Below are 26258 nucleotides of genomic sequence, written 5' to 3'. Positions count from 1 at the left end.
CCTTTGCTCTCTCCCCACCGCAGAATCCATGAAACTCCTAGAGCCTTTTGTTCAGGACTCCCTCAATATTGAGAAGACTGCAATATCTCTGCTCGTCCCGTTGGCCCTCAAACTGTGTGTCCTTCCATGGGGGAAATGGAACGAGGGAAGTCATCACTTTCTCTGGTGTTAAACTCTTGCTTATTCCACTGCACCATTAAAGCTTCACTCTTTCATTTTTGGCTTGTTGCTTTAATCAGCTATTTTAATTCAGGGTGGCTCGGCTCTCTTTCTCAGCTTATTGAGTCCTAGATCATGATAGTGAACCAAGTTCACGTTCATTTTCAATTTAGAGCTTCATCAGAAGAGTTTTCTGGAGCGTAACAAAATACAGATTGCCCACCACTCCCCTGCTTAATTTCTCCGTAATTCCTAAATATATCAGCGTGATGGTTCTAGTAGGGCAAATGGAGGTTGCAGTAGGACAGGAATGTGGTCCTATTTCATTGGGAAGCTTGCTCCACTTCCAATATCTTTTTGTCCTTTTTGTTTGACAATCAAAACTTATGAATAGGATAGTTTGATGGACTCTGCTTCTATACTTATCTCTCGCTTCCCCAGCAGTGTGAGTCAATGTATTCTTCCGTGGGCCCCAACATTATCTCCCTATCTCAAAGCATAGATCAAATTGGCATCCCTCATATCATGAGCTTTCTTTGAAATTCCCTTTTGTATTTAACACAATGCAAATTTTGCGTTATGTTTTATAATGTCAGTTTGTTATAAGATCAAATAATGTGTTAAACATCACACCATTTGAGAAAGCATGTGTCAGTGTTTATTCAATAGCTTTGCATAATGAATGATCATAATCAATTGATATGAATGTTCCATTTTGCAAAGCAAATTCTAGCGGAGCTAGTCAGACCTGGGTTAAGATTATAGATCTTCTAGGCATTACTAAATTATTTGTAAGGATAATGTTACTTGTCTTGCAGCATTCTGTGAGGGTAAAATGAAATAATGTGATTTTCAACACCTATTTCTTCCCTTTCTTTTGCACCTCTTTTCATATGTAGCTGGTATAAAGCTGTGCAACTTTGTGGCTCAGGTATAACAGGAGTGGTCAAAGTAACACAAATCTGACAATAAATAATGATAAAGTAGTTACTTGTATATTTATCACAGATTGTTAGAAAAATGCCAAAGGTGGGTTATGCACAGAAAACAAAATGCTCTTAAAATGCTCTTTAAAATTGCTAATTTTCCATATTTCTCCCCAAAGTCATATTTGTCATATAATTGTATCTGTTTTCAATCTCTCTCACAAAATTCTCAGCGATTTTTTATTTCTCATCCTCCTACCTGCTGAAGATTTTCTTCTCGTTTCCTCAACTATCAAAGAGATCTTTTCAATGCAAGAAATCTTCCCTTGCCTACTCTCTACATTATCCATTTGCTCACTCTGTACAACAGAATCCCAAGACTCTGGCTAGAAATTCCAATCTCCTTCTTACAAGACATGGGAAGTGGAGGTGCCACAAGTATCCACAATATTTTAGGAAACAGAGCTTCTGAAGCTAAGTGACTTGCACAAGGTCACAGCTTTCAGAAGTAAAAGACAGCTTTTCCCTTTTTCCCCTTCTTCCTTCTCTCCTTCTCCCTACTGTTCTTGTGCCAATGTTCTTTCTTAGTAAACCAAACTGCCTTAATCATATATCAATATATCAGAATACATGCGGCATAAAAATGTGAGCCTTGCACCACTGCTAATTTGATGGACAAGAGGATTGGAGAAGAGCTGGTAGTGATCAGTTAATGAATGTCAAAGTACATTATGAAGAAAAGAGTTCTGCCTTTATAAATTGGAATGTCTATGCTAAAATTTAAAGAATGTGTGCTACAAAGCCATGAATAAAACATCTGCCAATGAGTAGAATATCAATCAAAGGAAGTTTTACCCAACAAAATTGCCTCAATTACAATTCAACACTTCAGTACTCTATAAAAATACAGCAATTACACCAATATTTAACTTTAAACATGGAAACCACACACACATACACAAAACTAGAGAAAAAACTCCATCTGGTTTAAGCTATCACAAAAGTAGGTAGTCCTAGCAATAGCAAGTAGGAGGAAAGGAATTTAGGGTAAAAGAGGGAGAAAAAGAGTAAAGAAGTTCTAAGAGAAAACTGAACAAAGCATTTTAAAGAGTAAACAGAGGCTATAAAATATAAAATGATTGCATAGATGGAATTTTATGCCATGAATCCCATTATAAAATCAGACTATTATTCTAAGTAATAGCCATGTAGGTTTGATTCACATTAACTGTCCACAAAAAAAGGCAAGAATTCTAAGAGATAAATTGGAGACACCAGCAAAGGAGAAAGGGAATTAGTAGCCTTAAAAATCTATAAATTTCCACATGAGGACATTACTTTTTTATTTTAGACTACTGTTAAGAAGATTTATGAAAAGCATGTTAAAATCTGTAAGGTACCATGAATCCATCTAAATTATCAGCCACAGGTTGATAGTGTAAACACTTGGCTGGATTGGGTATTAGCAACCACACTCTCTTCCTGGAGTCACAGGAAGTGATTCCTTGAACATATGTGTATCATCCAAGATCCAGGCAGAAAAACACAGCCCTCTCCAGGGAGACTGAGGGAGGGATTGGAATATGGAGAAGCAGTTACAAAAATGATGTCAGAGACTAGAGGTTACCAGGGAATGGGGAGAGGTGGACTAGGGAGCTATTGCTTAATGGTTACAGAGGGTTTTTTTTTTCCCCCTTTGGATGATGGAAAAGTTTTGGAAATAGTGGTGATGATTATACAGCATTGTGGATGTACTTTAGCATGAAAAAGTCAGGAAATGGATTTAGGAGCAAAGCAATTAAAGCCCACATAACACACATTGCTGCAGTATGTAGTTGGGCACATCGCAAATGATTCTGGTGAAACAGAATTTAAGATACTATAAAACATATTAGGCTGGGTGCAGTGGCTCATGCCTGTAATCCCAGCATTTTGGGAGGCTGAGGCGCGTGGATCATGATGTCAGTTCGAGACCAGCTGATCAACGTGGTGAAACCCTGTCTCTACTGAAAATACAAAAATTAGCTGGGCATGATGGTGCGCCCCTGTAATCCCAGCTACTTGAGAGGCTGAGGCAGGAGAATCACTTGAACCCCAGAGGCGGAGGTTGCAGTGAGCCAAGATGGCGCCACACTGCACTCCAGCCTGTGAGACAGAGCAAGACTTCGTCTCAAAACAAACAAACAAATAACAACAAAAAAAATTAGAGAAGAAAAGGTCAAAATCTTCACCTGAAACTTCACCACTGACTACTTCTGAAAATGAGATTAAAAATAGTCCTTCCATCCACTTGCTTTCTGACCACAAGTAAATTTATGTTTGTCAGATAAATAATAACTTGAATCTTCCAAATTGAGGTTCATGATTACCCTTCTCAAAGGGGACTTAGCTATTTCCTTGCCATTCCTAAGATCCTTATTCTGTGTAAATGTCTATCTCTCCCAAGGTTAGTGTCACATTTTTCTCTATATCTTCCTCACTTTCCCCCACACAGCAAAAGTCCAAAAATGTCTTGACTCCTTTATCTGCTGATGGCTTAGTTCACTTGGATACTGGTCTTGCCTACATGCAAACTAGTTTCAAGATACGCTAGGAGAACAAGTTTACAAAACAACTCTTAATGACACACCCACCTTTAAAACCCAATCTCTTTTTGGTTTTGTGTTTTTCTTACAGCATAAAATCTTAAAGTCGTTGATCTATAGCTGGGGTCAGCAACATTTTTCTGAAAAGGAACAGCTACTAAATATTTTAGGCTTAGCAGGCCATATGGTCTTGGTCACAACTACTCAACTATGCCACGATAGTGCCAAAGTAACCAGAGACAGTCTGTAAACAAATAGGAGTTGCTATGTTTCAATAAAATTTTATGAACATTGAAATTTGAATTTTACATCATTTCATATGTCACTGAATATTATTCTCCTTTTGACTTTTATTCTACAATTTTAACATGTAAAAAGTATTCATGGCTTGTGTGCAGTACAAAAACAAAAGACATGCTACAGACCCTTGATTTACAACATAAATTTATAAAGATCTGGCCTCTCCCTACTTTTTCCGTTTTAGCTTTTCCTAATCTTCTCCTACCCTATGGTTTTGTTATGCTGAGACACTCACAGTTCTCTGAGCATATCATACCATTTGCTGAAAACTTCATCTGCCTTGAATGACTCCCTCTTCTTTTTATAGATTCTGCAAATCTACAGAAAAAGAGATCCTCCTCTGCTCAAAGAGATCCTCCTCTCAGACTCTCCCCCGGGTCCTTTGAGTTGTGTTTTTTCCAACATTTCTTTTATAATCTCTCTTAATCTATAATATATGTATATATCTAAACACAACTCTCAATGTATTGAAATTATGTACACATACTGTCTTCCCCACTGACACTTTCCTTAATGAAGACAAAGACCTTGTTTGTGTTTTTGTCCTCAGAATTTTGCAAAATTTTGAGAGAATGGCAAATGTGCAGTAAGTGTCCGTTGAATGATTAGAGTGTTAATTAATTAAAATGGAATTCAACTATTTGCTTTATCAAGTAAGGTTGAACTTTAGGGTTTCCTCATTTATCCACTAGTAAGTTTGATTCAGAGTATTATAATTAAAAATTCTCTTCAAATTGGACGCTGTTCATAGAGGACTAACACAAAGACGGGAAAGTACTGGTTCTTGTTTGTATAGTTATGATCAGAAATAGGCCATTCTGTTTCATTTTGTATTTCAGAGACTAAATTAACTATTGTTTCAGAAAATAGATCCTAAAGAAAGAAAATAGAGATAGGGATTGTTACAGCCACCAATAGCTGTAGAACTTTGGGGGCATGCAGTCGAAATGCCCAGAAACCACACTGGTGACTTTTTGTCAATTTAACTCTCTTTGGATAGAAGAAGGAAGCAATTCACTTTGGAAAGTAATTCAAAACATTACTTTTATGGAACAAACTGGTAAGCAAGCTAATATTGTGGTTCAGACTGCAAAATTTACATCATTTTCTTTTTAAGAATAAATCAGGAAATTCCACAGAAATTCCCCACCAAGGGTGGCTTATTCTTCTCTGCCCTTTGGTTTACTTTACAGAAAGATTCTTAGAAACATTATTATTAGTGGATGGGACCTCAAGAGCAAGTTTAAAATACACTTCAAATGCTATAAAGAAATATTAAATAAAGGAAAAGGATATATTGTTCTCTATTTCCCGAGCAAGAGGGGAAAGCACAAGGAATTCAGGTTACACACTGGAAAATATTGTTCATGTATAAAGATTTAAAGACACTGGAATGATTCTGTAACTGAAGGCAATAATTCTTAAGGAAAAGGTAAATTTCTATCAGTTTGGGGTGGCTGAATAATACTCTGTCTAGAAATAATTAAGAAGATTTTATATAGTCAGATACCATTTTATAGATCTTGTAAAAACTACATTTACATTAAACTACATAAAAACTACATTATAATTTATAAGCATGACTCTTTTTTTAATGAATTTGAAGGAGGACATATAATAATCATGTGTTTATTAACAAATCTGTCAGTAACAAAAGGGAAGCAGTTTTGCTAGGTAAGTGTGGCAAAGGAAGATAAAGAGCTCTGTCTTGAATTATCTACATCAGATGTTAGGTGTGAGAATGCTGTTTCAAGATCCCTGCTTTGACGTGGACATAAGAAATATACAGTGACAATAATCAGTACTAAGGCTGAAATGTGTAAATTAATAGCTTAAATAGGCCAGTCATAGATGATATTATTGAAAGATTTGATCAAGTGAAAGATGAGTAAGATATATGTTGAGGATATATGATTTAAAGATGAAGATTAGGGTGACTTCTAATTGCTATCTACTGGAAGTTGCCTAATTTAAAACAAACAAACAAACAACAAGAACAACAAAAAAATGGAGTCTAGTTACTAGTTAGTGATTAAAAAGCTCACCTGATACTATGATTATATGACAACCAAACTGAAAGGCATGACAAGCACACCTCTGACCTAAAACCTGATCAACTAAGAAATGGCCATCTAAGAAACTGGTAAATAAAAGTGTTGGTAAAACAAAAGAAATTGGTTAAAAAAAACAAGTATTCAAACAAACATAAAAAGTGTAAAAAGTGATGAGACCTTTATTATTGAGGCAAAGAAAGATCCTTTGAATACCTTTTTAAAGTAAGCATTGTGAAATCAGTCTCAAATGTGCTTTGTAACTCTTGGAACTTCCCTAAAGATTATTTTGCTGTGCAGCTCCGTATCTGCACATATTCACACCAGACAGTAGACAGAGAACAAAAAGAAGTAGATTCCAGAAGCAGCAGCTGAGATCCAGAAAGTGTGGGTGGAGAAATTGTGTTTACCATGTTGTATGTTCTTTCTTCTTTGGTGGGTCAGGCTTGTGTCAGTGTTTTCAGAAACATTTTCACTAGAACACATGAAAGTAGCACAAAGGAAGGTAAGAAGCTCATACAGGCTTTCTTTTCTTTATATTTCCTGTGTTTCTGTCATTTATGGAATAAGAAAGGTCTAGTGACCCTTTAAGATTTTGCCTACAGTTCTGTTACAATGTCTATAGAATATATTTGGGTTAGATCTAGAGAGTGTTTTTTTTTTTTTTCTTGCCAATAGAATAATTTACATTTGGAATCTCACCACATGAAACTACAGAATTTAAAGTCTGTTTCAGAAGGTAGAATATGAGAGGGCAGGGAAACTAAAAGATATGTTTCTATAATAAATCAAGATAAAAGTTAGAATGAACATTTCCCTTGTGGGTTTAAAATACCTATAATTGTCCTTTAAATGATAGTAATACACACACACAAATACACAAATATTGACCAAGACAGTCTTAACGTTCCCCTCAGCTTGACCAAAGTGTAGACAGGCTTTCTTCTTGACTGTAGGCTTCAACCTCCCTCCTAAACTTTCTCTTATGTTAGAAAACAGAATTGTAAATTATTTCTCTGCCCCTTTGAATATAAACCTTCTTTCAGCTTCTTGCCAATTTTACAACTCCATATAGTCTTTCTCAGAGATCTGTACCTCAGGAAAGACAGGGCCCTTATTTATCCCAGTTTCTGTGGGAAGGTAGAAGCCTAACTTTGATTAGTCCCACATCAGCAAACATAGATGGCCTAATCACATTGACCAGCCTCTCCCTTAATGACCTACAGTGCATTTCTATTAATTTACCCCAGCATTTAAAACCCATTTTCTTTTTGTTCCATTGGAGCTGAGGTCAATTTCTCTTTTTTTTCGGTAGTATTGACCTTTATTTCAATAGTTTGAATAACTTTTTCATAGGCATTTAAAACAAGTGTCTGTAGCAATTTTTCTTCTTCAATACACACACGTGTGTGTATTTTTAAATTAAATAATATTTCAAATTACTTACATTAGGAACTTGTTAAGGCATACAAAAATACAGTTAAACAGAAGGAATAAGTTATAGTATTCAAAAGTTCCAGGTGAAAATTATAGTTAACAATAATTTATTGTATATTTTGAAATAGCTAGAAGAAAAAATTGTGTTTAATATTCCCAACACAAAGAAAAGAAATATTTGAGTTGATAGATATCCCAAATATCCTGATTTGATATTACACATTATACACAGGTATCAAAATATCACATGTGCTCTCAAAATATGTACAACTATAATACTAATATAGCAATTAAAATAATTTTAAAAATTATTTTTCTTTATTTTTCATTTTATTAATATTTTAAAGGCTATAGAGATAGCTTAAAACACAAAGGCAAAAAGGATTATATAAATTAAAATTATTATATGTGGAAAATGAAGGAAATTCTAAGGCCAATGTTCAGATAAATGGAGAAAGTACAAATTGCACCAATTAAGGGAAAACTTCCAATTTTACATTCTATTACAATAAATAAAATGCATCCCTTTTATGCAATAAAATGTCATAGAAAGTGATAAGTATAGTTAGATTTGAAATATAAAAAATACTCTACATGTACTAGGACAACATAACTTTTAATAATACGTACCCCCATTACTATACACCAGGCGCAGGCGCTATTTAAAGTTGTTTGCATATGTAAACTTATTATTGCACATAATGACTTTTTGAAGTATTATCCCCCATTTTACAGATGAGGAAACAGAAGCACAGAGAGAATAAATAACCTTTCCAAGGTCATGAAGGTAGTACCTGGTAAAGCTAAAACTTAAATTCAGGAAGTCTGGTTCCAGATCTGTGCCCTCAATGTTATTGAATGCCTGCTATCCAAGCACCATCAACACAACTTGTTGATGAGAAAAGGCTGAGTTTGTTGTTTACTGTTCAAAGGGAAAATATCACAATGAGAGGTTTTGTAGTAGTGTCTTGGCTAGGATCGGGTAAACATCAAGGTACAATAGTATAGAATCCATAGAAAGGGTTAGATAATGATATTTGATGCAAAGGATTTAAAACTTAGGGTACAAAATGTCTGCTAATGAGTTCCATTGCAGATGGATTGACTGGGAAGTTCCTGTTATGAAATGTTGAGCAAGTTGCCTAGGTTAGAGTCTCCAGGGATAGTAAAGTCATGCTGAAGAAAATAATGGAATAATTAAGTCATGTTACCATATATAGCAATCTGTATGGAGGTTAGGTAATTCTGCCTTCAATGTCCAACAGTGTATATGGATATGTGGTTCTCTTCATTGCTTAAAAGAACCCTACAGCAATTCGTGCTATTTGAAAGCAGTGTGCCAGTATAATTTATCTTTTCAAGGTTGACATTTCAGTATGAGTTTAAAGCACCATTTATGTCAGTAAGTCAATGAGGATAATTTGTCAGTCAATCAGGGCGTTTTATAATTTCATTTGCTATCAATCAACTCTATGTAGGTGCTTCTTATTACGTACATTTATTAAGTACACTTACATATTAAAAATATGTAAGTGAACATATTTTGAACACACTTGAACTGAATAACACTGTTTAATGAGCCTCAGCAGTTTTTAGCCTTAAATGCAGACCTTATGATTTTGTCTAGGACATGTAAGGGAAGGCTGTTTCCACATGTGTATTTCCTTATCCATGCATTTTGAAAGTAGCATTTTCCCTTGAAAGTACCTTGTTGCTTTATCTTTTGTCATTGTTTTAACTCATTATGAAACAACAACTTCTGCTGCAACTCATTATGAAACAATAACTTCTGCTGCCAACAGAAACTTCAAAAAGAGAAACATGCTTTTTCCTAACAATCAAGCTACATCAAAAGGGTAATATAATGAAATAAACATCTATTTATTCAATACATGCTAACTACCTGGTGTGTTAGGTCTCTTCATATTAGGCTTGCCATATATAAAAAATAAAAATACAGGACGACAAGTTAAGTTTGAATTGTAGATGAACAATAAATATATTTTTAGCATAAATATGTGTCATGTAATATTGGAATGTATACTAAAAAATTAATTGCTTGTTTCAAATTTAAATTTAATTGAGCTTTTGTATTTTATCTGATAATTCTTAGTGACCAGGCTTCGTCTGACAAGAATTGAGAGAAGTTGAACCTACAGAGGACACATTTTTCTATCTCAGTCATTTTGTTTTAAAAATGTTCCTTCTATCATTTTCTTTCATACACATAGGCTGCCAGTTGCACTTACGTGCAGAGATAAAGACTGATCTTTAGTATCTTTTTCTCCTTTACGTGGACATGACTTAGTCTTTCTTAAGGTTGAAAAGCAAAATCAACCTGAGAATGTTATATAAAACAAATACTTCATTCTGATAACTTTTACAATCACTATCTCTCTCATATTTCACATTTCTAATAAATACAGATACTGCCTGTTGAAAATTATTATCTATAGGGTAATTTTCAGAGATCTAAGACATTTTTAAAGAAATGAAGAAATAAGTACCAACAATTCCTGAACATATGCAATATGCTCAGATCCATATTAGAAGCTTCAAGACATTGTTTTATAATTTTATTATTTAATTCTTATAACATCTAGGTGATTTTTTTTCCCAATATTAGAAAGCTAGTTCAGTGGAGTTAATTGATTTCCTTAGGCTATAGGAATTGTAAATAAGGAAAGCAAAATTTGAACAAGCTCTTTCTCAATCTATTAAACACATTTTGTCCATTTTATCAGCTGGATCTAGATTCCAATGAGCTTTAACTGCTATATTGAATACATGTTGCCAAAAGAAGAAATCATCAGTATCAGGGAACGTCAGTCAGTTCCTATCAGGAAAAGTGAATATCCCAGAGATAGAATGTGCTCACGTTGGTGGGACTGGTCTTGGTATCAAGCCAACATGGTAACATCTATCACTCAAGCGAAGACTAGGGAAGACACAGAGTAGACAGTCTTTAGGAAATAATGATCACCATGGGAAAGCAAGGTTCCCTTCTTTTGACTTTGCTGTGTCCTTCCCTCCATCCTAGTAAAGGAAGACAACTGACATGATGAGTCAAAGATGAAGACATTTACTGGACTTTCATAATTTTCTTTTCTTTATCTCTTGACTGTGAGTTTCCCCGAAACTACTGTGTAACAAAATACTACAAATGTAATAGCTTAAAAAATTCCCATTTATTGTTACATAATTTTGTGAGTCAGAAGTCCAGGTAAACTTAGATGAGTTCTTGGCTCATCTAAGGTCAAAAGGTCAAAAGGTATAGACCAGGCTGGGCTCTTATCTGTAGGCTCTGAGGAAGAATCAGCTTCTAAGCTCATTTAGTTTTTGGAAGAATTCAGTTCCTTGAGGTTAAGACTGAGTTTCCTGTTCCTGGCTGTTAGCTTCTACAGGATGCCCACATTCTGTATGTCACATATTCTCCTCCCTCAATCCTGTAAGTATGCCACATGGAATACTTCTTAAGCTTGGAATCTCTGAGACATCCTCTTCTGCTACCAGACAGAGAAAACCCTTTGTTCTTCAAGAGTATAATTAAATTTTTCCCCAAAAATCTCTCTCTTTTGATTAATTTAAAATCAACTTATCAGTAGCCTTAGTTTCATCTTTGTCATACATAATCAGGGCATGATATATTATCATATTCACAAATCTAAGTTTAGGGCAGAAAATCATGAAAGACCATTTTAGGATTCTGCTTACTACACATGATCTCTTGAACTCAAGAAGAATTAGAAGAAATTTAAAGATCATCTAGTTAACGGATGGATCTTCCAGATAGTGAGAACTAAATTTAAGTCCTAATTCCATCCATAGACAAGTACTTCACATCACAAGGTTGTAGGGTAAAATTGGGCTTATTTTTTAACCACAGTGTTTGGAATCAAATTATCATTGGTAAATGGTAATGTCAATAGTCTTAAAACTAAATGCTGGAGGAAGAATACAAAAGACTGGTGAGGCTAAGCTGCTAACTGGTGGGTATAAAGATCCAGTATCTAACCTAGGCATATTGGTCCCAGAAACCAAGACTGTTAAACTGACCAACAAATAACTAAGTTAGAAACTACATCAGATAAAAGAGTTAAGCATTTCTAGGAGTAATCAATAAAACTGAGATAGAAATAGAGAAGGACCTAAATATTTACATGATTACCACTTTCCCCATTGCTGAGTAAAAAACTTCAGCGGAAAACACATGATAATCTTAATATACAAAATATAAAATAAATATGTGAAGCAATGTCACCTGATAATTGTATTAGTTATTTTAAAACAATAAAATGATTTAATCTATTGAAATACAGAAATAAGATAAATGACATTAAGTGTATATAATGATGAATACTACTACAATATTTTACCAAGTTCATTAATCTAAGATGTGGGACAGATTTTAAGTCAAAAAATAAGCATTATTGGTAAGAACTGGGGGAAGATGTGAGTGGGGGCAGCTGAAAGGAATTTAACAAATCACTTTAAATGGCTATTCTATTATTTTGTATTAATAATTGCATATGCATTAAAATACAAGGATTTAGATACTGAGAATATCTTTAATATTAATATATAAGACTTATTAATATACATAGGTCAGTTCTCAAGGGATTGCTTTTATAATCCTACTCACTAAATCCAAATCATCAGGAAAATGAACATCTTCAAATTAAATCCAAGCTCTTTATAGAGCTGGGTGGTAAATATTTATCAATGTTTCTTTGTTCTTCTAAGCAGCTACAGCATTATTCTCTAGACTATTCTGTATCTGTAGACCCAAAAGAGCATCCGGTTAAAATTCATAGACCCTGGTTACTTAGAAATCTTATGAGCTAGATGTTTTTTTTTTTACCACAAGTTAGAGCAAAAAGTTAAATCAATCCAGATCCATCTATTTTATTCTCTGTTTGGGAGTTGGAAGAATCTCTGTTTTTCTAGTGTTGGCGTATGACCCATAGCTATGGATAATGTAAACGTCATTTGACACTAAGCTGAGATGGATTTGCATGATCGTAGCTGGAGAGTTTCAAAGACAGAAGTTACACAGTGATCAAAACACACGCCAATTAAGAATTAAATTGGATTTTAAATATTTTAAGTAGTAATATAAAAACCATTGAGTTGTTTAGTCAAATAAGGAGATTTTAGCAGTCATCAAACCCCAGAAATATACCAATTCCAAAAATGCACAATCTGTGTATTTTTTCAAAGCATGAAAAATTTCAGGGCTGTAATAAACAAAAATGCCCACAATTACCTCTAAGCCACTTGTCCGGTTTTGTCTGGCACTACTCTCTCCATTTATACTCTAGGCAACTACTTGATACTTTCTAATCATTTTCTAAACTTCCACTTTCCTGCTTATGAGATTTTGATTGTTTTAATATGGAATGATCTTCCCCTGAATCTCCATACTTTAGGTCATAAATCAAACAACCTCTCATCCTTGAAACATCCCTCCACTCTGCTGAGCTAGAAGTAATTTTGCTCTTTTGTCCTTTCCTAAAAACGTTTTGTTCAGATCTGCTAGCAAACTCTGTCTGAGAGACAAAATGGTGTATATATGTTATTGTGAGAGTTAAGAAAAAAAGGAAAATAAAATGCATATATATAATTTAAATTTGCACAATAAATAGGATACAAAGCATAAAATGTGAGAGAAAATAAACATTCTCAATGTCTACCTTTGTCCACTTGATTTTTAGAACCAGGTGATGATCTGTTCAAAATATATTTGAATATATAAAAGACTACCTTGAATCATTGTTGATTGTTTATGAACATTCTCTCCCTTTTTTGTAAGTTCCTCTAAAAAAGAGGCTATAGACTGTTCATCTTTTTTATCTCACATCTGACTTTGTATAGTTTATGCATTAAAAGCACTGCAAAACACCATTACCCCACTCCTAATCCCTCCCATTAGGGTATATTCCAGAACAAAAGCTAATAAATGTCAATGCAAAGAATGCAAATCTTTATATTCTATAGAAATAATGGTGTACTATAAATAGATTGATGATGAGACCAGTACTTCTTTTTTCTGACTTAATCAAAGACAATAAAGTATTTGCTTTTTTTTTTTTTTTTTTTTTTTTTTGGAGACAGAGTCTCGCACTGTCGCCCAGGCTGGAATGCAGTGGCGCGATCTTGGCTCACTGCAAGCTCCACCTCCCGGGTTCACGTCTTTCTCCTGCCTCAGCCTCCTGAGTAGCTGGGACTACAGGCGCCCATCACCATGCCTGGCTAATTTTTTTGTATTTTTAGTAGAGACGGGGTTTCACCATTGTTACCCAGAATGGTCTCGATATCCTGACTTCGTGATCCGCCTGCCTTGGCCTCCCAAAGTGCTGGGATTACAGGCGTAAGCCACCACGCCTGGCCAGTACTTACTCATTCTTAAAGAGATAAATGTGTAACTAATTTTAATTGACTTAGTATCTTGAAAAAAAAGTATATCTCATTCTTAGACTATAAAAGAAAGCATCTTCGAGTCTAGGAAATTAAAACTAAAGGTTAGCCTGTGGACTATCAGGATAAGAATGTATTCCAGATCACCTTGAAGTTCCAGTACCCTAGTAGATTAGGTTATTGTGTATTATATGGTACATTTCATTACAAATATTATGTTTCCTTTTTCTTTGACTACAATGAAAGATGTCCTTTGCACCAACTAATCTCCTACTCTACCAGATTCCCAATGTCGTCATCACTACCTATCCCTTTTGTTGTTGTTGTTTTCCCTGAGGTCTGGGAATAATATACTTCTCTTTCCCCTTTGACCAGGGGAAATGCTAAGGATAGTCTAAATTAGAGCCTAAGCTAGTCTAATTGGCTGAGAGGGAGTTTGAGATTTGCAGACTTCTAAATTAGTCCTAGATTCCTAATTAGCTCAACAGGGAACAAAACTGCATTCAATCTTCCTTCCTTTTTCTGATCCTCCCTCAACTTGGCAAGGCAATCTGCAACCCAAGAGGTTCAGTAAAAATAAATCACTATCATAGAGGTATTGTGCACCATAAATATTCCAATACTACCATCACAAACCTGCAGATTGGGAGTTTAGAGTTTCATATATATGTTCTGAGTGCCCAAAGTTATGAACAATTTTTGCTATTAAAAAGGAGAAAATGCTACGATGATTACTCATGATAATTTAACTTTTATTTTTAGTTAAAAATATTATTTAATTCCTAAGTACAAATCTAATTGGCCAATCCAGAAATAGCACAAATGCTTGGATTTTCCTCCTTAGGATTAGCACAGAAACCAGAGATTAAAGGAATAATGGAGGAAAAGAAGGGAATCCCCTAAAGCATTAAATAATAGGTCTGCATATTATAGGTCATCATCCCCAGACAATCAGACACTACATAAATGTTTCCATTGTTCATTTCCTTTATTGCACATACAATGAAACTGTCCAGTACGATTAAGAGATGTCTTACCACGGAAAATAAAACCATATTCCTTGAATACATGACTGAAGGCTTAAAAAGAAGCTGATTAAATGGCTCCTCTGTTTCATCACAAACTCTCTTTTACTAAAGATAAAGAAATCATGCAATAATTCAAACTGCATTTTTAGGGATTAAGTTTTATGCCAAAGTGATTACACATTCCAGTGTTAGCTCTTTAAGGATGCTGATTTTACATAATAGCTTCAAGTGGTTAAAATAAATAAGCATTTTTTTCCAAACTGAATAGGCTGTATTTGGTACTCAATAGACATTTGTTTAACTAATGAATACATTTGTTCCTGTGAACTGCTGTTATTAAAACAGTCTCCAAAAGATGTTTTATATATTGACATTTTGAAGAAACAACTACTGATAAAATCCTGTTTTTCATATTCTCTGATGAGGTAGATTTTTTAAAAACTTGCCATTGGAGTTCATAGACAATGACTTGAAGTTTGTTCACATTCCACAAATGATGTTGCATTCTTCAACAGAAAATAGAAGCTATCAAATAGAGCTTTCTCAAATTCTTGTAGCCCCAAATACATATATATACACATCTAGATGTATATATACATCTAGATTTATATATACATGTGTATATATGTATATATGTATCTGTATATATGTACATATATGCATATGCATATATGTATATATGTATGTGTATATATGTATATGCATATATGTATATATGTATGTGTATATATGTATATGTATATATGTATGTGTATATATGTATATATGTGTATATATGTATATACTATATGTGTATATATATACATCCCCATACTTCATATTTTTACTGTTTTATCTCTACTTTCCATGGTAAGGTGGTCTTCAGTTGATGATTCCTCTCCTGTACTGAAGATCCAATACCATATTCCTTCATAATATACCTGGCTGCATGTCAAATGCCTTTTCTTTCTTTCTTGAACCTAGCACTTCTCACTTTCTACCTTTAAACGGGCCTAAGATTCTCTCAACCTCCCCTTTCATCCTGCTTCTAGCTAGCATTCCTCTTCTCCTCTTGAAAGCCAAGCTTCTAAAAAGCATATTACATAGGTAAATTGTCCTATTTTCTGGCTTGCCATTGATCCCTCAGCGCACACTAGAAATCTATTTTCCATCATTCCTCCCCGCTCAGCCCCTGAGTAGCTGGGATTACAGGCACGCACCACCATGCCTGGCTAATTTGTGTACTTTCTGTAGAGACATGGTTTCAACCTATTGGCCAGGCTGGTCTCAAACTCCTGGGCTCAGGCAATTCATCGACTTAGCTTCCTAAAGTAATGGGATTATATGCATGAGCCACTGTGCCCAGCCTGAAAAAAATTTATTCATTAGAACATTCACCTCACAGCACTGGGTATCCTAAAAAAAACTGAGAAACAAATTAAATGTCTAACAGTAGAGAAAGATATGTTTATCAATACTAATAAATGCTAAACAGCTATTTAAAATAATGCAAATAATTAGGTATTTATATTTACAATACATTTTCAAGTTGAAAGTGGATAATATTTTTCTTTAAAATTGATTAAAATTTCAAATGCTGAAAAGATAAAATATGATAAAACAAGGATAGTCTCCAAGTTATAGTTACATTTTGTTAATATATGACTTGGAGATTTCATACACACACACACAGAGAAAGAGAGAGAGAAACAGTATATCCTTTTACACATATGAATAGCCACTGCTCCACTAGCATTCACCACCAAAGCCATTTTCTGACAATCCTCAAACATACACAGACACACTCACAGTGAAACAGTTCCGTTTCAATTGCAATATGCTGTTTACAAAAATATAGAAAAGGAACATACTCTGAAAAGTAATAACAAAATATTTTTCCCAGCATGACCAAATTATATCACTTTATTATATTACTTTAAAGACTACCAGTGAAAGATTTAATTATTCATTTTTCATTGAATAAAAATTTTCCATATATACCAAACCATACTAGACACTGGAGACAAGTCAATTCAAAATTGACTTTGTGGTACAGGCAGAGATCCAAATGACAACTCAAAAGGCTCTCTGATAGAAGAGTGCACGAAGTACACAGAGGATGAATGCCTATATTAGTCAGAGAATGTACTGAGGGAAGAGGAAGACCAATTAAAGCCTCTTAGAGAAACTGAAGTAAGTGAAGTCTTAAAAAGAAGAAAGGAATTAGTCAAGCAAGCAGAATAACAGAATGCTTCAAACAGAAGAAACTATAAGCATGAATGTAGCTGATGTAAGTAAGATTAGACAAGAAAATCATTAGCTGTTGTGGTGTAAGGCAAGTTTAAATATGTCATAAAGAAGTGTCACAAAATCTGTGATCCAGCACCATGTGTGTATATATATATATATATATATATATATATATATATATATCTTCATCTTCAATTCTAGTCTAAAAATAATTATTTTCTTTCTTTCTGAGCATCAAATTAATGAAATTCCTCTTGCCATTAATATATAGCATACAATGAGGATCATATAGAACATGCTGGAAACAGAGACTGATCACAGAGAGCCCATGGAGAGGTGGAAAGCTGTAACAAATAAGTATTTTAGAATAGGTTATCTAGACCAGAGATGGCAAGGAGTTTCAAATTAATTGCCAATTTCTATTCATTGGGAATATCTGAGTAAAGAAAAATTCCCATTCCCATCTAGACCATTCGTAAGGGCAAGTGGTGACTTATGAGTCTTTTGTTCCACCCTTCAAAAGGTAGAAATTTTTACCTGCTCCTCAACCAAGTTCAGTGGGAATGAGTGATGCACACAATTAATGACACTTGCTATAAACACTGAACTTGAAAGTGGTGACAGACAAGACACATATTGTCCCATCGCTATTTTTGGGCTAGAACATAGGCTGTATTTGGAAGAATGACAGGAAATGATGCTGAATGGGCATGTAGATGCCATCAGAAAGTTGTTCTGCTATTCTCAGGAGTCTTGACTTGAGCGAAGTGCAGAGTCATTAAAGAGCTTAAAGTGAGGAGGCAATCTGATAATCCTTGTTTCTACAATGCCAATCACTGCAATGTATGAAAACGTCCTATTTTACTAGCTAATTTCTTTGTAAGACTCTAAGTTCTTTCTTTGATAAAAAGGGAGGATACATAAATCGGTATGCTAAGTGGAAAACACAGTTTAACAAATGAGTATGGATAACCTTCCTTTCCAATATTTAAAGACACCAAAGAACCTACAAGACTATGTAGGGCTGGCCAGGAAAATAGGATGAGCATTAGGTGCCATGGATACCAAGAAGGTAGAGTTGTTTTCATATTTTTTCAAGAAATAGTATTCATGTGTGTGAAATTTTTTGAAACCATCACGTTAAGAGCTGAATAATGGCTGCTGAATTTAACAATTGGAAGGTATATCTGACCTTAAGGATAGAATATTAGTGATGTATGGGTGGAATTCAAACTGCAATGGGTTTAGGAGTGAAGTAGCTAACAGAATATAGCCTGTTCTTGTGTGTAAGTGTGGAAAGAGGGAGAAGAATAACTATGGAAACATAAAAGTTGAGGATAAGATTATTAGAATAAAAATCCCCCAAAGATTAAAATACTTATAGCTAGATGAAAAATATTTTGTTATTTAGAGTGTATGACACTTTAATTTGTCATTGTTTTCCTGCTATCCCATATCTCTTGTTTTGAGGAAATGATGGTTTTAATCAGGACAGAAGGATATTGAAAATGGTAATTCTGAAGTATGACACTCTTTTCCATAAAAAGTCATTCTCACCTGAATGGAGTATGGAATAGACTTTATTAGAGCAAGTCTTGGGTTAACATGAAGGCTGTGGATATTCAGAAACAGAGTTACAAGGATGTGAGTGGGGGGGACATAAAAGGGGTGGTGGGATTTGGAAGATGAGGTACATCTATTTCCCCAAATTTTCTAGATCCATAGTCATGTCTGGGAGATGGGTAGGAAACTCTCTTCTCTCAAAATACTTTCCCCAGATGTGAAATCGGGAAAGAATTATGACTTAATATCATAGGTTCAATGGTTTCTAAAATTTAGCTTGAGAACTTTAGGTTTATACCATTTATCTTAGGAAAAATGTCTAAAGAAAGGTTTTAAATCTTTACTTAGAAAATATTGTTTGATAAACAGTCTTTTCACAAGATTGCACCTGTCAGTATTTATTCTCAGCTAGTAGACAAGTGATTACATTCCACTTGTGAATTTATCCTTAGTCTTTTAGTAAGTGTAGTTGAAGCCTTCAACAATTTAATATAATTGTGCTGTTATCACATTTTGTAAAATGATTAGCTAAAACCCAATTTTTATATTGTTGGCTGACCCAAATTCCCCTAGATGATCCCTATAAATGAAGCCTGTGAAATCCACTGCAATTAATTTTTCTTAATGACAAAACTGGTTATCAAAAAGGTATTTATTGATATTCCCACTACTGTACAAAGAATCCTAATACATTCAAGACTAGACAATTAGTCTTGTTAAGAAAATCAGATTCATATACATGAAAAATTAAGGCACACAATAGTAAAGTAGCAAAATGTGTGTAATTACTAAGATGAATAATCCATTTATTTTGTACTAGGTAGAACCAGAGTCTGATAGCATTCAAGTATTATTCTCAATATCTGATGATTTGATAATGTATTACAGTACGGAGAAGTCTCAGAAGGAATTGAGCCTAAATGGAAATTGAAGTACACACACACACACACACACACACACACACACACTAAACACACAAACACACTCTGGTTTATATCACTAAATTAATTTGCAGATATAAATATGAAATTGAAGAAATCTGGAGATGAACACTGGAAAATATTCAACCATGGCTCACGCCTGTAATCCCAGCACTTTGGAAAGCTGAGGCAGGTGGATCACCTGAGGTCAGGAGTTCCAGACCAGCCTGGCCAACAAGGTGAAACCCCATCTCTACTAAAAATGCAAAAAATTAGGCGGGCATGGTGGCAGGTGCCTGTAATCCCAGCTACTCCGGAGGCTGAGGCAGGAGAATCCCTTGAACCCGGGAGGCAGACGTTGCAGTGAGCCGAGATTGCACCACTGCACTCCAGCCTAGGCAGTAAGAGTAAAACTTCATCTCAAAAAAAAAAAAAAAAAATACCTGAATGTGTTAGCAGGAAAAAAAATTATTTCTGAACCAACAAAGGTTGCTTATACATATACAAAATACATATGTGTTTTTATACAGGCCTGTTTTGCTTAAATATATTAATATAATATTTGATAGCACAACTAGAATATTAAATACTTTAGCCCAGCTCAAAATGCTGCCTCTTTCTTTGGGACAGCCTTTCACTGGTCCCATTAGCTATACCTTTACTTCATGGCCCTGTTTCTTTGTCCATAGCTCACAAATTAAGGAGTATACACATGACCAAATATGAGCCAATTAGATACCCTCCTAGAGATTTGGAATTTTGAACTTAATCAGAGACTGAGGGGTCTATAACAATCAGGTACCAACCAGGAAAGTAAAAACTGTCCTGGGAAATTAAAACAAGATAATTCAATGCAGAACATTTGTTCCATCTGTGATGAAAGAGCTAAGAAGCCAAACAGGGGAGAGTTAAGTCAATGAAGAAAGGGAGCAAATACATTCCTAGATTTGAGAACAAAAGAGGTGGTGGTATTACCAGCACCACTGGGAAACAAAACTGTCAAAAGTCTCTGTCCTTGTGAAGTTAATGTTCTAAGAAAGCAAGATAGACAATCATTATAAAGCCTATTAGCAGGGTGACTTTTTGGTCTCTACTAAGCATTTAGATTCAATGGACTGCCCAGTCTATGCAGAAGGATCTAGGACAGGAACCATAGCTTACTAGAAGGCTAGTGTCAGACATGCCTCCCAGTTGAGTCCTTGCAGCAGCCATGTAGCAGATAACAGAAGTAGCAAAGTGAGGCACGGGGGGCAAGTGCAAGAACTACTGGACAACACAGCTTTGCCTTAAAACTTCATGCCCCACAGGAATTAATGTTGCCTTTAATAATTCCATAGGCATAACTTTCAGTGTTCCTTGCAAGAGGCATGCTAGTTGTAAGACTCATGACATTCAGATAAGCCCAAAATATAATATGTTTACCAGGTTATCTGTAGTTCATTCATAGTTTGCTCCCATTCTGATGGAATTTACTAATCAAGGGTCATTATTAGCATAGGCGATTGTGCTTCATAACACAGTTGACACCATCTTTAGGTCTTTTCAGGGAAACAGAGTCAGAAGTTTAATTGAAGATCTGATTCCCATGCAGCGAGGAAAGGGGGTTTGTTAACTCATTTACCTACAATAATCACAATAACAAACATAAATTATATAGTGTGTAAGAAGTTGGTAAGTATTATGGAGAAAAGGAACTAGAAAAGGATCAGAAGAATTAGTAGTGGTGGTGCTTACAATCTTAAACAGGGTAGTCAAGTGTGATGGGAAAATTCTAAGATGGACTCCATGAGTCCTGCCTTCTAGTACTCATGCCCTGTGATATTCCTTCCTTTTGAGTGTGGGTGGAGCCCACGACTTGTTTATAACAAATGGAATACGGCAAAGGCTTCAGGATGTCAATTCTGTAATCACATTACACATGACTGTACAGCCTTTCCCTTTCTGGCTTTGAGTAAAGTGGCCATTTGGGAAATGCCTATGTGGAAAGCAGCTGAGGGCAAACTCTAGCCAAGCAACAGAGGCTCTCACTCTAATCCTATGAAGAATTGAATGACACTGAACAACACCACGTGAGCTAGGAAATAGATCCATCCCCAGTCAAGCCTCAGATATGACCACAGCCCTGGATGCTTGATTGTAGGCTTCCAGAGGACAAGGCAAAACCATGGTGGTAACTGTCAGAAGCTCAGTTAAGAATTTGTGATTCTTGAAATGCCTGTTAGATTTCCAGCTGGAACTGTTGCATGGACTGAGCTGTGTAACACTCCACACTTAAGCCATTTTAAGAAAAGAAAGCATCAGTAACAGAAGCTGAAAAAGGGTGGGTGGGGGCAGTAAGTTGGAAGAAAAGCCAAGAGATCATAACATACAGAGAGTTAAGTGAAGAGAATGTGTCCGGAAAGAGGATATGATCCACTATGTCAAATGCTGGTAAAAGATAAAATAAATTGAGAACCACTAGATTCAGTAGAAGTCACTGATACACTACACAAGAACAGATTCAAAAGAATAGTGAAATTAAATTTGATAAATGGGCAGCAGCTCATGGGATGAAGAACAAAGATTCATTTGCTATTGTAGATATTCATTTGCTATTGTTTTGAGATGAAAGAAATAACGGCATGGAAACACTGACAATATGAAATAGAGACAAAATTTCTAGAGTGCTATTTTTGTGTAGATGAGAAAGGATTGGGCTTTTTCAAAAGCAAAGGCCTGGGTAGGAACAAAAAAAGTGTGCATTTCAGAACAGAAGAGGTAGCTATTTATGGAGATGCTAATGTTGGTACATGTGAATTTACCAAAGTTCTTTCATTACTTTGACTTTCCCAACTAAACAGGGAGTAAGACTATCAGCTAAAAATGAAGATGAATGGAGGCTATTAGTCATTCAAGTAGAAAGTGGATATAAAATAATTATCTGGAGAAGGGAATGGATGGGAAGAAGAGAATCATTTCTGAGCAAGGTGCAGGGCCAGCTTGCATTTCCTAATAATGAATTTGAAGTGAGATGAGTCAGGATGGTATTACATCTTTTTTTAAAATGTATACATAATGATTATACATATTTATGGACTACAATGTGTTGTTTCCACATGTCTACATGGTATAATGATCAAGTCATAATAATTAGTATATCCATCACCACAAACGTTTATTATTCTTTGTTGTGACAACACTGAAAATTCTCTCTTCTAGCTATCTGAAATATACAATCCGTTATTGTTAGCTATAGTCACCCTACTGTGCAATAGAGTACCAGAACTTATTCCTCCTATGTAACTGTAACACCGTAGTCATTGACAAGTCTCTTCCCTCCTCTCTCCTCTATTCTCCCAATTCTCTGGTAACCACTATCTATTTTCAATTTTTATGAGATCAATATTTTCAACTCCATATAAGAGTAAGATCGTGTAGTATTTTTTTTTTTCTGTGCCTGGATTATTTCACTTAACGTAGTGTCCTCCAGGCTTATCCATGTAGTCACAAAATGACAGGCAAATATGATAGAATTTTATCATTTTTTATAACTGTATAGTATTCCATTGTGGATATGTGTAATATCCATATTTTCTTTTTATTCTTTTTTCCATTCATCCATGGATCCATTCATCCATTGATGGGCATTTAGACTGACTACATAAATTGGCTATCTTAATAGTGCTACAATTTTCATGAGAGTGCAGATGTCTCTCTAACATATTGGTTTTATTTCTTTTCAATATTTACACAGTAGTGGGATTTCTGGATCATATGTTAGTTCTGTTTTTAACTTTTTGAGGAACTTCTATACATTTTTTCATAATGGCTGTGCTAACTTACATTACCACTAACAGAATATCAGAGTTCCCCTTTCTCAACATCCTCGCCAGCATCATTACTTTTTTTTGTTATTTGATAATAGCCCTTCTAACTGAGGTGAGGTGATATCTGATTGTGGTTTTGACTTGCATATCCTTGATGGTTAGTGATGTTCAGTATTTTTTCATACACCTATTGGTCATTTCTTTATAGAAATGTTTGTTGAGGTCTTTTGACCATTTAAAATCAGATTAATTGTTATTTTGCAATTAAGATGCTTGAGTTCCTTATAAAATCTGGATGTTATCCCCTTTAAAGAAATAATAAAAATCAGAGCAAAAATAATCAAAACAGAGATTTAAAAAATACAAAAGATCAATGAGACAAAGGGTTGTCATTTTAAAAGATAAAGAAAATAGACAAACCTTTAGGCACCCTGAAAAAAAAAGAAGATTCAAAATCAGAGATGAAAAAGGGAACATTACAACTAATACCACAAAAATACAAAGAATCATAAGAAACTACTATGAACAATTTATAACAACAAATTAGAAAACATAGAAGAAATGGATAAACTCCTGGACACCTACCATAATTGAATCAAGAAGAAATAGAAAATTTAAACAGACTAATAATGAATAAAAATATTGAAGCAGTAATAAAAAGTGTCAATCAAAGAAAAGCCCATCACATATACACCATGGAATACTACGCAGCCATAAAAAAGTATGCGTTCAGGTCCTTTGCAGGGACATGGATGAAGCTGGAAACCATCATTCTCAGCAAACTATCACAAGGGCAGAAAACCAACCACTGCATGTTCTCACTCATAAGTGGAAGCTGACCAATGAGAAAACATGGACGTAGGGAGGGGAACATCACACACTGGAGCCTGTCCGGGGAGGGAGGCTAGGGAAGGGATAACATTAGGAGAAATACCTCATATAGGTGAAAGGTTGATGGGTGCAGCAAACCACCATGCACGTGTGTACCTATGTAACAAAACTGCACGTTCTGCATGTGTACCCCAGAACTTAAAGCATAATAAAAAAAAATTTTAAAGAAAAAAAGAAAAGCCCAGAAACTGATATTTTCACTGCCGAATTGTACAAAACATTTAAAGAAAGACTAATACCAGTTCTTTACAAACTATTTCAAAAAAACTGAAAAGGATTGCATTCTTCTGAATTCCCTCTACAAGGCCAGCATTGCCTGTTTCCAAAGCCATGTAAGAATACAAAAAAAAAAAAAAAAAAAAGAAAGAAAGAAAAAGAAAACTACAGACCAATATCCGCGATGAACACAGATGCAGGAATTCTTAACAAAATATTAGCAATCAGAGTTCAATAGCACATTAAAAAGATCTTCACAATGATCAAATTTTATTCATCCCAGAGACACATAGATGGTTAAACATATGCAAATTAATAAAAGTGATACATTGCATTAACAGAATAAAAGATAAAGGCCATATCATTTCAGTGGAGGCTTTTTTCTGTTCAAATTTAGATAGGTAGGTACAGACAAGGAATAGGTGAATGTTTGAAATTGGCCAGGTTGTGGTTTTGTAAAGCACCACGATAAAATACAGACAGCAAGAGGGTTGAAAATATACACAGTTTTGATTATAATGACTGATCATGGGATTCAATCTGAATAAGACAGAAGAACAGATAATCAGGGAGGTGAAGATAATGAAAAGAAAAACACTCCATCAATTCAATGCCGTGGTATAGTGAAAAGTTTGTTACAGCTAAAATACTTGGGGTGGTAAACCCATAAAATAGGAGGTGCTGACCAATGAGGGGGATGTATGAAAATCAGAATTTGGAGGTGGCAGCAGTTATCGGTAATGACAGAATCTTTGACATATCCAAGGAAACAAGAGTGTTCAGGTAGGAAATAGGACTGAATCATTGGAGGAGAGTAGCCAGAGTTTTGTAAAGAACATCTCCACGTACAGTCATGTACCACATAACAACGTTTCAGTCAATAACAAACCACATATACGGTGGTGGTCTAATAAATTATAACAGAGCTGATTTTTTTTTTTTTTTTTTTTGGAGACGGAGTCTCGCTCTGTCGCCCAGGCTGGAGTGCAGTGGCGCAATCTCGGCTCACTGCAAGCTCCGCCTCCCAGGTTCACGCCATTCTCCTGCCTCAGCCTCCCGAGTAGCTGGGACTACAGGCGCCCACCACCATGCCTGGCTAATTTTTTTTGTGTGCATTTTTAGTAGAGACGGATTTTCCCATATTAGCCAGGATGGTCTAGATCTCCCGACCTCGTGTTCCACCCGCCTCGGCCTCCCAAACTGCTGGGATCGCAGGCGCAAGCCACTGCGCCCGGCCCAGAGCTGAAAAATTTCTATCATCTAGTGGTTTGTGTTACAGTTGCCTACAGTGTTCTCTACCTGTAGAGACACATGCTGCACAGGTTTGTAGCCTAGGAGCAATAGGCTAAACCATAGAGCCAGGTGTGTAGTAGGCTATTCCATCTAGGTTTGTGTAAGTACTGTACACTCTATGATGTTCACCAAAAATTCTAAGATGGCATGGGAAAATCATAAACTGTTTAACTGCCTTGTATCCAAGAAATTCCTACAGAGATACCAGAGAAAATAGGTAGGCATTCCATGGTGTTCTTCTGGTAAGCCTCTAAACAAAGAGGTGCATTTCTTTTATAAGTCTTACATTTGTATTTCCATGATTCTATACTTCTAAAATGAAAGAATGATAAAAGAAATTGTGGTTATTTTTGGCATATGTTTTTGCATGCTGTGGTTTTAGTATAAATTTTACTTTAAAAAAAGTTTCAAGCAACATGGATAATAATTCATGAACT

General features: G+C 35.1%; 1 protein-coding gene across 2 annotated transcripts in view; it reads right to left on the bottom strand.

Annotated features, from left to right (window-relative positions):
- The window catches only part of AGMO (alkylglycerol monooxygenase), a 417125-nt gene that overhangs the window by 41961 nt on the left and 348906 nt on the right, over positions 1–26258 (bottom strand). The window contains exon 14 of one of the 2 annotated variants that reach the window (XM_063667516.1): positions 6431–6496. The exons of the other annotated variant lie outside the window; for it this stretch is intronic. Coding sequence (XP_063523586.1) covers positions 6494–6496 — 3 coding nt within the window. The 3' untranslated portion in view covers positions 6431–6493. Of the gene's footprint in view, positions 1–6430; positions 6497–26258 lie in introns of those variants that run through there. 2 annotated transcript variants of the gene reach the window in all.

The sequence above is a fragment of the Pongo pygmaeus genome, chromosome 6, assembly GCF_028885625.2.
Source record: "Pongo pygmaeus isolate AG05252 chromosome 6, NHGRI_mPonPyg2-v2.0_pri, whole genome shotgun sequence".
Classification (NCBI taxonomy): Eukaryota; Metazoa; Chordata; class Mammalia; order Primates; family Hominidae; genus Pongo; species Pongo pygmaeus.
This window is presented reverse-complemented; position numbering and strand designations above follow the sequence as displayed.